Consider the following 17,860-nt stretch of genomic DNA (forward strand, 5'->3'; position numbering starts at 1 on the left):
ATTACACTGGAAATAAGATATTTTATTGCACACGTGACAGCTCTACATTTTACGCCATTGGTAATGTTTGGAAAATGCATTAAACAAAGATTTTTTACCTAAGAAACCACACGCGTCATTTCTTAGGCAAAAAAAAAAAAAAAAAAAAAAAAAAAAAAAAAAAAAAAAAAAAGCTAATTGCACGCTTTGAAACGAAATATAGATCTGTCACGTGCGAGAAACGATATCTGCTTTTTCGTGGAATGGCCCAGTTAGTCAACTCTGTTTTCAGACAACTATGCAATTAATAGAGTGGTCTAAGCATTTTAAACCCCATCATAAAAAACGTAAATACACTTGTATGATACTGGATATGCACAAATGAAAGGAAAATTACAATAATAATAAAAATAATAATTAGGTGAGGGCAATCATAACAATTAATACAAAAATGTTTGAAAATGTGGGGCATGATTTGTACTATAGTCGTGAAACTGATGAACGAAAAAAAGAAAATAAAGATCACTGCAAAACATATTTTATTTTTCTCAATATTTAAGCACATAATGCTAAGGAAAAAGGTTGACAACAATTCATGATGATAAAGTACTTTGGATCGCCGACAAGAAGATGTTAGATGCCTCTACACTTCGAGCAGGGTTGTAAGACCCAGCCTGGCAGGAACCAAGAGCTTGTACGAGAGATAGTAATCCTTCTAGTAACGTTTCAATAGTGGCATCAGAAGCAGACATTCCCATTGCTCGAGCTTGAGCCATAATTGTTCCAAGCTGACTAACAAATGCTTCCACATTAAAACCTTGAGGGCTAATAGCATTCAAAGCAAGTTGAGATAAATATCTGACACGTGAGCTCGCTTGCGGGGAAGCTAGACCAACAGGAGAAGTAATAACTGAATTAAGCGACACAGCAGCACTGGAAGTTACTTGTTGCTGGGAAGAAAGGGAAGAAGAGCTTGACAGGGATGTAGAGCTGGCGGAAGAAGCATCGAAACTGCTGCTAATACCCGCTGAAGCTCCAAGACTGCTACTCAAATTAGCCGAAGCTGAAAGTGAGACTCCCAAATCAGCTGCAACATTTAGTGCTACAGAGCTGATTGAAGATGCCAAAGAATTTCCTAATTGCGAAGCGTTAGAATCGCTTAAGTAACCACTTGACTGTAAAGAAGTTGCTACAGATGAGGCGATTGCAGTTGCAACATCAGCGGCACTTGCACCAGCACTAACGCTCAGTAGAGACTGTGAAGTACTAGCAGCTATACTGGAGGCTACAGAGGCACTGATTCCGAGGCTGGACAGGGCGTTGATCAAAACTTTGCTTATGAGGGAAGATCTTGTCTGCACATCAAGGTTACTTTGAGCAATTGATTGGAACTGAGTTGAGCTTGCCAAGGCGGATTGGAAACCCAAAGCAAAAGTGCCAGTAAATCCTGTCAAGCCAGAAAAGCTGGGTCCAGGACCGAATGAGGGACCAGAGGGTTGAGGACCATATGGAGAGGGGCCAGAGGGACCGGAAATTCCACCAAAAGCAGATGTAGAGCTATCGACACTTGAGCTGGTTTGGCTGCTGATAGCGGTAAGGGATTGAGATATGGTCGACAAATCACTTTGTACTGCTGAGGTCGGAATCGAGATACCGAATTGCGGAGCAACATTGGCAGTAAACTGCAGTATTGCATTTGCCAATGACGATACGACTTGCGAAGAGTTGCTTGCGTTGACAACACCTCGGGAACTAAGTACGGTTATAAGGGGGCCGACGATTGCGGAGACGTACGCAGTACTAGCAGATCCTTGTTGCACGGAGTACAAAGCACTTCTGATCTGCGAAGAAGCAGTTGCAACGTCTGATCCACTCAGACCGTATTGTCTTCCAACCTGCTGTGTTAGCAGTTCTGCGATCCTGATAGCATTCTGTGTGTTAATATTACTGAAAGCAGCATTCAAGACAGCTGTTTGGGCTAAGGCGGGTACAAGTTGTGCATTGATTGAAGATACGACGCTTGTGGATGATGCACTCGAAGAAAGAGTACTTGCAGAAGTTGCTTCTACGCTACTGCTAATGTCAGTAGAAGCAGAGAGACCTGCCGACGCTCCGAAGCCGGCTCCAAGTGAAGCACCTAGTTGAATACCTAAGCTCGATGCAGTGCTTGACAGTCCGGAACTTACGTAAGAGGCCAATTGATTTGATAACGTTGACGCATTCGAAGCAGTCAGAAGACCACTTGACTGTAGAGAAGTTGCTACTGATGCGGCGATTGCAGTTGCAACATCAGCGGCACTTGCACCAGCACTAACGCTCAGTAGAGACTGTGAAGTACTAGCAGCTATACTGGAGGCTACAGAGGCACTGATTCCGAGGCTGGACAGGGCGTTGATCAAAACTTTGCTTATGAGGGAAGATCTTGTCTGCACATCAAGGTTACTTTGAGCTATTGATTGGAACTGAGTTGAGCTTGCCAAGGTGGATTTGAAACCCAAAGCAAAAGTGCTAGTAAATCCTGTCAAGCCAGAAAGGCTGGGTCCAGGACCGAATGAGGGACCAGAGGGTTGAGGACCATATGGAGAGGGGCCAGAGAGACCGGAAATTCCACCAAAAGCAGATGTAGAGCTATCGACACTAGAGCTGGTTTGGCTGCTGAAAGTGGTAAGGGATTGAGATATGGTCGACAAATCACTTTGTACTGCTGAGGTCGGAATCGAGATACCGAATTGCGGAGCAACATTGGCAGTAAACTGCAGTATTGCATTTGCCAATGACGATACGACTTGCGAAGAGTTGCTTGCGTTGACAACACCTCGGGAACTAAGTACGGTTATAAGGGGGCCGACGATTGCGGAGACGTACGCAGTACTAGCAGATCCTTGTTGCACGGAGTACAAAGCACTTCTGATCTGCGAAGAAGCAGTTGCAACGTCTGATCCACTCAGACCGTATTGTGTTCCAACCTGCTGTGTTAGCAGTTCTGCGATCCTGATAGCATTCTGTGTGTTAATATTACTGAAAGCAGCATTCAAGACAGCTGTTTGGGCTAAGGCGGGTACAAGTTGTGCATTGATTGAAGATACGACGCTTGTGGATGATGCACTCGAAGAAAGAGTACTTGCAGAAGTTGCTTCTACGCTACTGCTAATGTCAGTAGAAGCAGAGAGACCTGCCGACGCTCCGAAGCCGGCTCCAAGTGAAGCACCTAGTTGAATACCTAAGCTCGATGCAGTGCTTGACAGTCCGGAACTTACGTAAGAGGCCAATTGATTTGATAACGTTGACGCATTCGAAGCAGTCAGAACACCACTTGACTGTAGAGAAGTTGCTACTGATGCGGCGATTGCAGTTGCAACATCAGCGGCACTTGCACCAGCACTAACGCTCAGTAGAGACTGTGAAGTACTAGCAGCTATACTGGAGGCTACAGAGGCACTGATTCCGAGGCTGGACAGGGCGTTGATCAAAACTTTGCTTATGAGGGAAGATCTTGTCTGCACATCAAGGTTACTTTGAGCTATTGATTGGAACTGAGTTGAGCTTGCCAAGGTGGATTTGAAACCCAAAGCAAAAGTGCTAGTAAATCCTGTCAAGCCAGAAAGGCTGGGTCCAGGACCGAATGAGGGACCAGAGGGTTGAGGACCATATGGAGAGGGGCCAGAGAGACTGGAAATTCCACCAAAAGCAGATGTAGAGCTATCGACACTAGAGCTGGTTTGGCTGCTGAAAGTGGTAAGGGATTGAGATATGGTCGACAAATCACTTTGTACTGCTGAGGTCGGAATCGAGATACCGAATTGCGGAGCAACATTGGCAGTAAACTGCAGTATTGCATTTGCCAATGACGATACGACTTGCGAAGAGTTGCTTGCGTTGACAACACCTCGGGAACTAAGTACGGTTATAAGGGGGCCGACGATTGCGGAGACGTACGCAGTACTAGCAGATCCTTGTTGCACGGAGTACAAAGCACTTCTGATCTGCGAAGAAGCAGTTGCAACGTCTGATCCACTCAGACCGTATTGTCTTCCAACCTGCTGTGTTAGCAGTTCTGCGATCCTGATAGCATTCTGTGTGTTAATATTACTGAAAGCAGCATTCAAGACAGCTGTTTGGGCTAAGGCGGGTACAAGTTGTGCATTGATTGAAGATACGACGCTTGTGGATGATGCACTCGAAGAAAGAGTACTTGCAGAAGTTGCTTCTACGCTACTGCTAATGTCAGTAGAAGCAGAGAGACCTGCCGACGCTCCGAAGCCGGCTCCAAGTGAAGCACCTAGTTGAATACCTAAGCTCGATGCAGTGCTTGACAGTCCGGAACTTACGTAAGAGGCCAATTGATTTGATAACGTTGACGCATTCGAAGCAGTCAGAACACCACTTGACTGTAGAGAAGTTGCTACTGATGCGGCGATTGCAGTTGCAACATCAGCGGCACTTGCACCAGCACTAACGCTCAGTAGAGACTGTGAAGTACTAGCAGCTATACTGGAGGCTACAGAGGCACTGATTCCGAGGCTGGACAGGGCGTTGATCAAAACTTTGCTTATGAGGGAAGATCTTGTCTGCACATCAAGGTTACTTTGAGCTATTGATTGGAACTGAGTTGAGCTTGCCAAGGTGGATTTGAAACCCAAAGCAAAAGTGCTAGTAAATCCTGTCAAGCCAGAAAGGCTGGGTCCAGGACCGAATGAGGGACCAGAGGGTTGAGGACCATATGGAGAGGGGCCAGAGAGACCGGAAATTCCACCAAAAGCAGATGTAGAGCTATCGACACTAGAGCTGGTTTGGCTGCTGAAAGTGGTAAGGGATTGAGATATGGTCGACAAATCACTTTGTACTGCTGAGGTCGGAATCGAGATACCGAATTGCGGAGCAACATTGGCAGTAAACTGCAGTATTGCATTTGCCAATGACGATACGACTTGCGAAGAGTTGCTTGCGTTGACAACACCTCGGGAACTAAGTACGGTTATAAGGGGGCCGACGATTGCGGAGACGTACGCAGTACTAGCAGATCCTTGTTGCACGGAGTACAAAGCACTTCTGATCTGCGAAGAAGCAGTTGCAACGTCTGATCCACTCAGACCGTATTGTCTTCCAACCTGCTGTGTTAGCAGTTCTGCGATCCTGATAGCATTCTGTGTGTCAATATTACTGAAAGCAGCATTCAAGACAGCTGTTTGGGCTAAGGCGGGTACAAGTTGTGCATTGATTGAAGATACGACGCTTGTGGATGATGCACTCGAAGAAAGAGTACTTGCAGAAGTTGCTTCTACGCTACTGCTAATGTCAGTAGAAGCAGAGAGACCTGCCGACGCTCCGAAGCCGGCTCCAAGTGAAGCACCTAGTTGAATACCTAAGCTCGATGCAGTGCTTGACAGTCCGGAACTTACGTAAGAGGCCAATTGATTTGATAACGTTGACGCATTCGAAGCAGTCAGAACACCACTTGACTGTAGAGAAGTTGCTACTGATGCGGCGATTGCAGTTGCAACATCAGCGGCACTTGCACCAGCACTAACGCTCAGTAGAGACTGTGAAGTACTAGCAGCTATACTGGAGGCTACAGAGGCACTGATTCCGAGGCTGGACAGGGCGTTGATCAAAACTTTGCTTATGAGGGAAGATCTTGTCTGCACATCAAGGTTACTTTGAGCTATTGATTGGAACTGAGTTGAGCTTGCCAAGGTGGATTTGAAACCCAAAGCAAAAGTGCTAGTAAATCCTGTCAAGCCAGAAAGGCTGGGTCCAGGACCGAATGAGGGACCAGAGGGTTGAGGACCATATGGAGAGGGGCCAGAGAGACCGGAAATTCCACCAAAAGCAGATGTAGAGCTATCGACACTAGAGCTGGTTTGGCTGCTGAAAGTGGTAAGGGATTGAGATATGGTCGACAAATCACTTTGTACTGCTGAGGTCGGAATCGAGATACCGAATTGCGGAGCAACATTGGCAGTAAACTGCAGTATTGCTCTTGCCAATGACGATACGACTTGCGAAGAGTTGCTTGCGTTGACAACACCTCGGGAACTAAGTACGGTTATAAGGGGGCCGACGATTGCGGAGACGTACGCAGTACTAGCAGATCCTTGTTGCACGGAGTACAAAGCACTTCTGATCTGCGAAGAAGCAGTTGCAACGTCTGATCCACTCAGACCGTATTGTCTTCCAACCTGCTGTGTTAGCAGTTCTGCGATCCTGATAGCATTCTGTGTGTTAATATTACTGAAAGCAGCATTCAAGACAGCTGTTTGGGCTAAGGCGGGTACAAGTTGTGCATTGATTGAAGATACGACGCTTGTGGATGATGCACTCGAAGAAAGAGTACTTGCAGAAGTTGCTTCTACGCTACTGCTAATGTCAGTAGAAGCAGAGAGACCTGCCGACGCTCCGAAGCCGGCTCCAAGTGAAGCACCTAGTTGAATACCTAAGCTCGATGCAGTGCTTGACAGTCCGGAACTTACGTAAGAGGCCAATTGATTTGATAACGTTGACGCATTCGAAGCAGTCAGAACACCACTTGACTGTAGAGAAGTTGCTACTGATGCGGCGATTGCAGTTGCAACATCAGCGGCACTTGCACCAGCACTAACGCTCAGTAGAGACTGTGAAGTACTAGCAGCTATACTGGAGGCTACAGAGGCACTGATTCCGAGGCTGGACAGGGCGTTGATCAAAACTTTGCTTATGAGGGAAGATCTTGTCTGCACATCAAGGTTACTTTGAGCTATTGATTGGAACTGAGTTGAGCTTGCCAAGGTGGATTTGAAACCCAAAGCAAAAGTGCTAGTAAATCCTGTCAAGCCAGAAAGGCTGGGTCCAGGACCGAATGAGGGACCAGAGGGTTGAGGACCATATGGAGAGGGGCCAGAGAGACCGGAAATTCCACCAAAAGCAGATGTAGAGCTATCGACACTAGAGCTGGTTTGGCTGCTGAAAGTGGTAAGGGATTGAGATATGGTCGACAAATCACTTTGTACTGCTGAGGTCGGAATCGAGATACCGAATTGCGGGGCAACATTGGCAGTAAACTGCAGTATTGCATTTGCCAATGACGATACGACTTGCGAAGAGTTGCTTGCGTTGACAACACCTCGGGAACTAAGTACGGTTATAAGGGGGCCGACGATTGCGGAGACGTACGCAGTACTAGCAGATCCTTGTTGCACGGAGTACAAAGCACTTCTGATCTGCGAAGAAGCAGTTGCAACGTCTGATCCACTCAGACCGTATTGTCTTCCAACCTGCTGTGTTAGCAGTTCTGCGATCCTGATAGCATTCTGTGTGTTAATATTACTGAAAGCAGCATTCAAGACAGCTGTTTGGGCTAAGGCGGGTACAAGTTGTGCATTGATTGAAGATACGACGCTTGTGGATGATGCACTCGAAGAAAGAGTACTTGCAGAAGTTGCTTCTACGCTACTGCTAATGTCAGTAGAAGCAGAGAGACCTGCCGACGCTCCGAAGCCGGCTCCAAGTGAAGCACCTAGTTGAATACCTAAGCTCGATGCAGTGCTTGACAGTCCGGAACTTACGTAAGAGGCCAATTGATTTGATAACGTTGACGCATTCGAAGCAGTCAGAACACCACTTGACTGTAGAGAAGTTGCTACTGATGCGGCGATTGCAGTTGCAACATCAGCGGCACTTGCACCAGCACTAACGCTCAGTAGAGACTGTGAAGTACTAGCAGCTATACTGGAGGCTACAGAGGCACTGATTCCGAGGCTGGACAGGGCGTTGATCAAAACTTTGCTTATGAGGGAAGATCTTGTCTGCACATCAAGGTTACTTTGAGCTATTGATTGGAACTGAGTTGAGCTTGCCAAGGTGGATTTGAAACCCAAAGCAAAAGTGCTAGTAAATCCTGTCAAGCCAGAAAGGCTGGGTCCAGGACCGAATGAGGGACCAGAGGGTTGAGGACCATATGGAGAGGGGCCAGAGAGACCGGAAATTCCACCAAAAGCAGATGTAGAGCTATCGACACTAGAGCTGGTTTGGCTGCTGAAAGTGGTAAGGGATTGAGATATGGTCGACAAATCACTTTGTACTGCTGAGGTCGGAATCGAGATACCGAATTGCGGAGCAACATTGGCAGTAAACTGCAGTATTGCATTTGCCAATGACGATACGACTTGCGAAGAGTTGCTTGCGTTGACAACACCTCGGGAACTAAGTACGGTTATAAGGGGGCCGACGATTGCGGAGACGTACGCAGTACTAGCAGATCCTTGTTGCACGGAGTACAAAGCACTTCTGATCTGCGAAGAAGCAGTTGCAACGTCTGATCCACTCAGACCGTATTGTCTTCCAACCTGCTGTGTTAGCAGTTCTGCGATCCTGATAGCATTCTGTGTGTTAATATTACTGAAAGCAGCATTCAAGACAGCTGTTTGGGCTAAGGCGGGTACAAGTTGTGCATTGATTGAAGATACGACGCTTGTGGATGATGCACTCGAAGAAAGAGTACTTGCAGAAGTTGCTTCTACGCTACTGCTAATGTCAGTAGAAGCAGAGAGACCTGCCGACGCTCCGAAGCCGGCTCCAAGTGAAGCACCTAGTTGAATACCTAAGCTCGATGCAGTGCTTGACAGTCCGGAACTTACGTAAGAGGCCAATTGATTTGATAACGTTGACGCATTCGAAGCAGTCAGAACACCACTTGACTGTAGAGAAGTTGCTACTGATGCGGCGATTGCAGTTGCAACATCAGCGGCACTTGCACCAGCACTAACGCTCAGTAGAGACTGTGAAGTACTAGCAGCTATACTGGAGGCTACAGAGGCACTGATTCCGAGGCTGGACAGGGCGTTGATCAAAACTTTGCTTATGAGGGAAGATCTTGTCTGCACATCAAGGTTACTTTGAGCTATTGATTGGAACTGAGTTGAGCTTGCCAAGGTGGATTTGAAACCCAAAGCAAAAGTGCTAGTAAATCCTGTCAAGCCAGAAAGGCTGGGTCCAGGACCGAATGAGGGACCAGAGGGTTGAGGACCATATGGAGAGGGGCCAGAGAGACCGGAAATTCCACCAAAAGCAGATGTAGAGCTATCGACACTAGAGCTGGTTTGGCTGCTGAAAGTGGTAAGGGATTGAGATATGGTCGACAAATCACTTTGTACTGCTGAGGTCGGAATCGAGATACCGAATTGCGGAGCAACATTGGCAGTAAACTGCAGTATTGCATTTGCCAATGACGATACGACTTGCGAAGAGTTGCCTGCGTTGACAACACCTCGGGAACTAAGTACGGTTATAAGGGGGCCGACGATTGCGGAGACGTACGCAGTACTAGCAGATCCTTGTTGCACGGAGTACAAAGCACTTCTGATCTGCGAAGAAGCAGTTGCAACGTCTGATCCACTCAGACCGTATTGTCTTCCAACCTGCTGTGTTAGCAGTTCTGCAATCCTGATAGCATTCTGTGTGTTAATATTACTGAAAGCAGCATTCAAGACAGCTGTTTGGGCTAAGGCGGGTACAAGTTGTGCATTGATTGAAGATACGACGCTTGTGGATGATGCACTCGAAGAAAGAGTACTTGCAGAAGTTGCTTCTACGCTACTGCTAATGTCAGTAGAAGCAGAGAGACCTGCCGACGCTCCGAAGCCGGCTCCAAGTGAAGCACCTAGTTGAATACCTAAGCTCGATGCAGTGCTTGACAGTCCGGAACTTACGTAAGAGGCCAATTGATTTGATAACGTTGACGCATTCGAAGCAGTCAGAACACCACTTGACTGTAGAGAAGTTGCTACTGATGCGGCGATTGCAGTTGCAACATCAGCGGCACTTGCACCAGCACTAACGCTCAGTAGAGACTGTGAAGTACTAGCAGCTATACTGGAGGCTACAGAGGCACTGATTCCGAGGCTGGACAGGGCGTTGATCAAAACTTTGCTTATGAGGGAAGATCTTGTCTGCACATCAAGGTTACTTTGAGCTATTGATTGGAACTGAGTTGAGCTTGCCAAGGTGGATTTGAAACCCAAAGCAAAAGTGCTAGTAAATCCTGTCAAGCCAGAAAGGCTGGGTCCAGGACCGAATGAGGGACCAGAGGGTTGAGGACCATATGGAGAGGGGCCAGAGAGACCGGAAATTCCACCAAAAGCAGATGTAGAGCTATCGACACTAGAGCTGGTTTGGCTGCTGAAAGTGGTAAGGGATTGAGATATGGTCGACAAATCACTTTGTACTGCTGAGGTCGGAATCGAGATACCGAATTGCGGAGCAACATTGGCAGTAAACTGCAGTATTGCATTTGCCAATGACGATACGACTTGCGAAGAGTTGCTTGCGTTGACAACACCTCGGGAACTAAGTACGGTTATAAGGGGGCCGACGATTGCGGAGACGTACGCAGTACTAGCAGATCCTTGTTGCACGGAGTACAAAGCACTTCTGATCTGCGAAGAAGCAGTTGCAACGTCTGATCCACTCAGACCGTATTGTCTTCCAACCTGCTGTGTTAGCAGTTCTGCGATCCTGATAGCATTCTGTGTGTTAATATTACTGAAAGCAGCATTCAAGACAGCTGTTTGGGCTAAGGCGGGTACAAGTTGTGCATTGATTGAAGATACGACGCTTGTGGATGATGCACTCGAAGAAAGAGTACTTGCAGAAGTTGCTTCTACGCTACTGCTAATGTCAGTAGAAGCAGAGAGACCTGCCGACGCTCCGAAGCCGGCTCCAAGTGAAGCACCTAGTTGAATACCTAAGCTCGATGCAGTGCTTGACAGTCCGGAACTTACGTAAGAGGCCAATTGATTTGATAACGTTGACGCATTCGAAGCAGTCAGAACACCACTTGACTGTAGAGAAGTTGCTACTGATGCGGCGATTGCAGTTGCAACATCAGCGGCACTTGCACCAGCACTAACGCTCAGTAGAGACTGTGAAGTACTAGCAGCTATACTGGAGGCTACAGAGGCACTGATTCCGAGGCTGGACAGGGCGTTGATCAAAACTTTGCTTATGAGGGAAGATCTTGTCTGCACATCAAGGTTACTTTGAGCTATTGATTGGAACTGAGTTGAGCTTGCCAAGGTGGATTTGAAACCCAAAGCAAAAGTGCTAGTAAATCCTGTCAAGCCAGAAAGGCTGGGTCCAGGACCGAATGAGGGACCAGAGGGTTGAGGACCATATGGAGAGGGGCCAGAGAGACCGGAAATTCCACCAAAAGCAGATGTAGAGCTATCGACACTAGAGCTAGTTTGGCTGCTGAAAGTGGTAAGGGATTGAGATATGGTCGACAAATCACTTTGTACTGCTGAGGTCGGAATCGAGATACCGAATTGCGGAGCAACATTGGCAGTAAACTGCAGTATTGCATTTGCCAATGACGATACGACTTGCGAAGAGTTGCTTGCGTTGACAACACCTCGGGAACTAAGTACGGTTATAAGGGGGCCGACGATTGCGGAGACGTACGCAGTACTAGCAGATCCTTGTTGCACGGAGTACAAAGCACTTCTGATCTGCGAAGAAGCAGTTGCAACGTCTGATCCACTCAGACCGTATTGTCTTCCAACCTGCTGTGTTAGCAGTTCTGCGATCCTGATAGCATTCTGTGTGTTAATATTACTGAAAGCAGCATTCAAGACAGCTGTTTGGGCTAAGGCGGGTACAAGTTGTGCATTGATTGAAGATACGACGCTTGTGGATGATGCACTCGAAGAAAGAGTACTTGCAGAAGTTGCTTCTACGCTACTGCTAATGTCAGTAGAAGCAGAGAGACCTGCCGACGCTCCGAAGCCGGCTCCAAGTGAAGCACCTAGTTGAATACCTAAGCTCGATGCAGTGCTTGACAGTCCGGAACTTACGTAAGAGGCCAATTGATTTGATAACGTTGACGCATTCGAAGCAGTCAGAACACCACTTGACTGTAGAGAAGTTGCTACTGATGCGGCGATTGCAGTTGCAACATCAGCGGCACTTGCACCAGCACTAACGCTCAGTAGAGACTGTGAAGTACTAGCAGCTATACTGGAGGCTACAGAGCCACTGATTCCGAGGCTGGACAGGGCGTTGATCAAAACTTTGCTTATGAGGGAAGATCTTGTCTGCACATCAAGGTTACTTTGAGCTATTGATTGGAACTGAGTTGAGCTTGCCAAGGTGGATTTGAAACCCAAAGCAAAAGTGCTAGTAAATCCTGTCAAGCCAGAAAGGCTGGGTCCAGGACCGAATGAGGGACCAGAGGGTTGAGGACCATATGGAGAGGGGCCAGAGAGACCGGAAATTCCACCAAAAGCAGATGTAGAGCTATCGACACTAGAGCTGGTTTGGCTGCTGAAAGTGGTAAGGGATTGAGATATGGTCGACAAATCACTTTGTACTGCTGAGGTCGGAATCGAGATACCGAATTGCGGAGCAACATTGGCAGTAAACTGCAGTATTGCTCTTGCCAATGACGATACGACTTGCGAAGAGTTGCTTGCGTTGACAACACCTCGGGAACTAAGTACGGTTATAAGGGGGCCGACGATTGCGGAGACGTACGCAGTACTAGCAGATCCTTGTTGCACGGAGTACAAAGCACTTCTGATCTGCGAAGAAGCAGTTGCAACGTCTGATCCACTCAGACCGTATTGTCTTCCAACCTGCTGTGTTAGCAGTTCTGCGATCCTGATAGCATTCTGTGTGTTAATATTACTGAAAGCAGCATTCAAGACAGCTGTTTGGGCTAAGGCGGGTACAAGTTGTGCATTGATTGAAGATACGACGCTTGTGGATGATGCACTCGAAGAAAGAGTACTTGCAGAAGTTGCTTCTACGCTACTGCTAATGTCAGTAGAAGCAGAGAGACCTGCCGACGCTCCGAAGCCGGCTCCAAGTGAAGCACCTAGTTGAATACCTAAGCTCGATGCAGTGCTTGACAGTCCGGAACTTACGTAAGAGGCCAATTGATTTGATAACGTTGACGCATTCGAAGCAGTCAGAACACCACTTGACTGTAGAGAAGTTGCTACTGATGCGGCGATTGCAGTTGCAACATCAGCGGCACTTGCACCAGCACTAACGCTCAGTAGAGACTGTGAAGTACTAGCAGCTATACTGGAGGCTACAGAGGCACTGATTCCGAGGCTGGACAGGGCGTTGATCAAAACTTTGCTTATGAGGGAAGATCTTGTCTGCACATCAAGGTTACTTTGAGCTATTGATTGGAACTGAGTTGAGCTTGCCAAGGTGGATTTGAAACCCAAAGCAAAAGTGCTAGTAAATCCTGTCAAGCCAGAAAGGCTGGGTCCAGGACCGAATGAGGGACCAGAGGGTTGAGGACCATATGGAGAGGGGCCAGAGAGACCGGAAATTCCACCAAAAGCAGATGTAGAGCTATCGACACTAGAGCTGGTTTGGCTGCTGAAAGTGGTAAGGGATTGAGATATGGTCGACAAATCACTTTGTACTGCTGAGGTCGGAATCGAGATACCGAATTGCGGAGCAACATTGGCAGTAAACTGCAGTATTGCTCTTGCCAATGACGATACGACTTGCGAAGAGTTGCTTGCGTTGACAACACCTCGGGAACTAAGTACGGTTATAAGGGGGCCGACGATTGCGGAGACGTACGCAGTACTAGCAGATCCTTGTTGCACGGAGTACAAAGCACTTCTGATCTGCGAAGAAGCAGTTGCAACGTCTGATCCACTCAGACCGTATTGTCTTCCAACCTGCTGTGTTAGCAGTTCTGCGATCCTGATAGCATTCTGTGTGTTAATATTACTGAAAGCAGCATTCAAGACAGCTGTTTGGGCTAAGGCGGGTACAAGTTGTGCATTGATTGAAGATACGACGCTTGTGGATGATGCACTCGAAGAAAGAGTACTTGCAGAAGTTGCTTCTACGCTACTGCTAATGTCAGTAGAAGCAGAGAGACCTGCCGACGCTCTGAAGCCGGCTCCAAGTGAAGCACCTAGTTGAATACCTAAGCTCGATGCAGTGCTTGACAGTCCGGAACTTACGTAAGAGGCCAATTGATTTGATAACGTTGACGCATTCGAAGCAGTCAGAACACCACTTGACTGTAGAGAAGTTGCTACTGATGCGGCGATTGCAGTTGCAACATCAGCGGCACTTGCACCAGCACTAACGCTCAGTAGAGACTGTGAAGTACTAGCAGCTATACTGGAGGCTACAGAGGCACTGATTCCGAGGCTGGACAGGGCGTTGATCAAAACTTTGCTTATGAGGGAAGATCTTGTCTGCACATCAAGGTTACTTTGAGCTATTGATTGGAACTGAGTTGAGCTTGCCAAGGTGGATTTGAAACCCAAAGCAAAAGTGCTAGTAAATCCTGTCAAGCCAGAAAGGCTGGGTCCAGGACCGAATGAGGGACCAGAGGGCTGAGGCCCAAATGGAGAGGGACCGGAAATTCCACCAAAAGCAGATGTGGAACTTTGGACACTTGAGCTGGTTTGGCTTCTTGAACTTGAAATGGATTGAGATACGTTTGTCAAATCACTTTGAACTGCAGATGCCGGAATCGGAATACCAAATCTCGGAGCAATATTTGCAGTAATTTGCAACAACGCATTAGCGAAGGAGGAAGCAAACTGAGAGGCATTGTTTCCGTTTACGATGCCTTTTGTTGCAAGTACTTCGAGTATTGGACCAATAATTGCAGATATGTACACTCGCACGGCAGATCCTTGTTGGAGTGTTTGCAGGGAATTGCGAATTCGCGACAATAAAGTATTTACATCGTTGTTGCTTAGGCCGTATTGTCTTCCGATTTGTTGGGCTAGTAGTTGCCCTAACGAAACTGCATTTTGTACTGAGAGATTGCTGCTAAAGGTATTGCTGAATACAGAAGTTGATTGCAAGCTTGATAAAAGAGTAGATTGGAGAGAAGAAACGACTCCGCTTGAAACTCCAGCTGCTGTAGTTAGAGACGCCCCAGATGATAGCGACGCATCTAAGCTGCCACTTATCGCAGTTGATGAACTAAAGTCTGCTGAACCGTAAATAGAGGAGCTTAAACTTGAAGTTTCATCTATTTCTATTTCATTATCATCAGTTGAGGCAGCTTCCGCTGCAAACACTTTGATGAGCTCCTTTATTTCGTGTATAAAGTGCATATCCACAGTTCCCAGAGTGTACCGGAAGCATTGTGTAAGAGCTTGACATAGAGCATCGGTCTTTTGCTCTATTCCTGTGGCTCCGCCCTCTTCCTCTGCTATAATCATTTCTGCCATAGATGAACCGAAAGCCATGGTCATAGCAGAAATCTGAGCACTTTTTTCTCGGTTTCCGCTTACTTCAGACATGACCTTTGTCATCGTTTCGACCAGAGCTTCTAGATCCGCTTTTTCTTGCTGTGGGAACTGGGGGGAGGCGGCGATTCGCTGAACCAGGCAATTCATGAAATTTTGCGTGGTCCTCAGATTTCTCCAGGGGCTTCTCGAAAGATCCATCTGCTTTTTCCTGCTCTCGACGCCATGGTGCTGCGAGAGGAAGAGCAAAAGCGCCAATCCAAAACTTGTGAACCAAATCATTGCTGCTGGAGCTGAGTTGGTCAACTGTGCCGAAGTCGACGGAAAGCAAACTTTTTATACCAAATCTTTCGTGACGGTGTGTGTTTGCGCAGCAATTTTAGTTTTCAGCATACGCTTCTGGCTATAAAGCTTGGTGCAATTAAAAGGATTCATAATAAGATCACAAACATATAAAATTACTTTATTGCTTTGTCACGAATTTTTTAAAAACATGTTTTTTTTTCTCCTGGCTTCGTGGTTTACACGCATCTCGGTAACAAACGTGGTTCTGACGTATCTAGACCAATATTCTGCGAAAGATTAAAAAAAAAATAGGAAATTCAAAATATAAATTAAATTACATATGAGGCAGTGAGAAGCAAAGGGATGCAAGTGGACATTTTCAAGTTTTGGGTAAAACACGTTTAAAGATTAGCTCCTAGGTATGCTTTCATTGAAATTTTTCTCTAAATCATGCTGTATAGCAGCAACTACCAGGGCTACTAGTACCATCTCTTGCTCAAGACAGAGGAGAGGTTCACTTACCATGTGTACTGGTTATCTCCAAATTTTTAATTTTGCCACTTACATCCCTTTGCTTCTCACTACCTCATATACTATTTGACTTCGTGTCTCATACAGAATCATACTTCGTATTTCGTACAGAAAAGCATTTTTCTGCTTTCGTTTATAGTTATTCAGGGTTAGTTTGAGCTATATTTTTTTGTGTTTTAAATTACTTACTTATATTTTAGTACAATTGCAGTTTTATAGAGGAAATGAAAGAAAATTCTTATGCGGGGGATGCCGCGAAACGTCCGCGGTATTAATATTTATAATTTAACAGTAATAGGTTAGTGAGTCGTGAGAAAATTCTAGTTCTTCAGAGGATTTCGCGAAAAAAATTGGGAACCCCTGTCCTTAAGTCACAAAGTTAATCAAAATAAAAATAGTGATAGTTAAATCCATTTAAAATGAGTTTTTATCCTGGTTTGGAGCGACCTTCAATAGCGTAACTTTGAGACACGTCAGAAAGGGGAAGCACAATAAACTTTTAATAACAGCGGTGAAAAAACTTAAAGTAGAAAAGTAAAATTCCTAAATGACTATAAACATCCCCCACAACATCACGAGATTACTATACTACACTACAACTCATTTTTAACTCCAAATCACCTGTATCTACCGCTATTTGTGGTTTAATCAGTTGGATGGAAACCCGAAGAGAGCTCTGGTTTTGTGACTCAGACCAGAAACCGAGCAAACACTGGTCCAGCACCCTAGGAGGTATCTTTTCACGTGGAGATTTTTGCTACCACGAGCATATTTAACGTCCCCCAGTCACCATTAAAGAAGACGGTGTATCTTTGACACAATAAGATCGAACATGGGACCCTCCGGTCAAAAGTCCGAAGCCTTACCGATCAGGCCACCACGGCCGTACTATGCTATTACTATAAGATCATTACTACACGAAAGGAAGAGCACTTTTAACAAAGTATCTTCCAAATAATAACTTTAGAATTATTTATTAATGCCGTGACGCTCATTTATTTATTTATTTATTTAAATTAGAAGTAGAAAACTTATTTCTTAACCTTACCAGAAGAGTGTAATACTGGACTTTCTAGTTTTCTAGACCTTCTAGTCAAATACACTCAAATCTGTGTTTGTGCGGTAGATAAGGACCGCATAAAAAATAAAAAAAAAGCAAGTTAATTTGAATTTTGAATTCAAATTATGTGTTTCGCAATCACGAGTTGCGACAGGACCCTACTTATTGAAGTTATTGTTTCTAGCAACGTCTCCTGGGGGGGGGTCCCCCAAAGCCTGCTCCTCCTCCTGAGCGGTTACATGTGTACAGTTGTGTGTGTGTGTTTGTAAACTTGTGTGTACGTAGGCATGTTTATATGTGTATGAGCGTGCGTGTGTGCTGGACATGGACACCATTGACCAGAAGGAGCAGATTCCCGGGGACAGTGCTTGGGACAAGAGGAGCAGCGGACGGTGGGCGGGAGAGCTCCACATTTCCCTATTAAGCACTCGTTTTTAAAGATAAGTGAGTCAACTGAGTTTCAATTTGATTGAGATTTTCATATACCGCACAAAAACAGGTTTGAGTGTACAGGCGTCCCTCGTATAACATGGTACTTTTACAACACGGTTTCGATATTACACGGTACGAAACTTGAATTTAGTACTTCGCGGTTTCGATATAACACGAATGTTCTATTTAAAAAACATGGAATTTCATTTTTGTTTAATATAATTTTTTAATGTTTGATAACTCTAATAAGTTTTAACTTGATTTTTATGAAACTTGGTTTCGATATAACACGGTACACATCCCTTGATTTACATTATTTCCAAGTTTCGTATAACACGGTTTCAATATAACACGA

At 45.9% G+C, this 17,860-nt stretch overlaps 1 protein-coding gene across 1 annotated transcript; it reads right to left on the minus strand.

The window, feature by feature from the left end:
- Positions 1-501: 501 nt before the first annotated feature.
- LOC129227027 (serine-rich adhesin for platelets-like) lies at positions 502-15,505 on the minus strand. The gene has a single exon (XM_054861662.1). It carries the CDS (start codon positions 15,477-15,479, stop codon positions 573-575), a length of 14,907 nt encoding a protein of 4,968 aa, XP_054717637.1. The 5' UTR covers positions 15,480-15,505; the 3' UTR covers positions 502-572.
- Between the last annotated feature and the right edge of the window lie 2,355 nt (positions 15,506-17,860).

Source organism: Uloborus diversus, chromosome 7 (assembly GCF_026930045.1).
Source record: "Uloborus diversus isolate 005 chromosome 7, Udiv.v.3.1, whole genome shotgun sequence".
Lineage (NCBI taxonomy): Eukaryota > Metazoa > Arthropoda > Arachnida > Araneae > Uloboridae > Uloborus > Uloborus diversus.

Excerpts from the sequence above, each read along its gene's own strand:
- LOC129227027 (XM_054861662.1), bottom strand. The coding sequence starts at position 15,479 with ATGATTTGGTTCACAAGTTTTGGATTGGCGCTTTTGCTCTTCCTCTCG.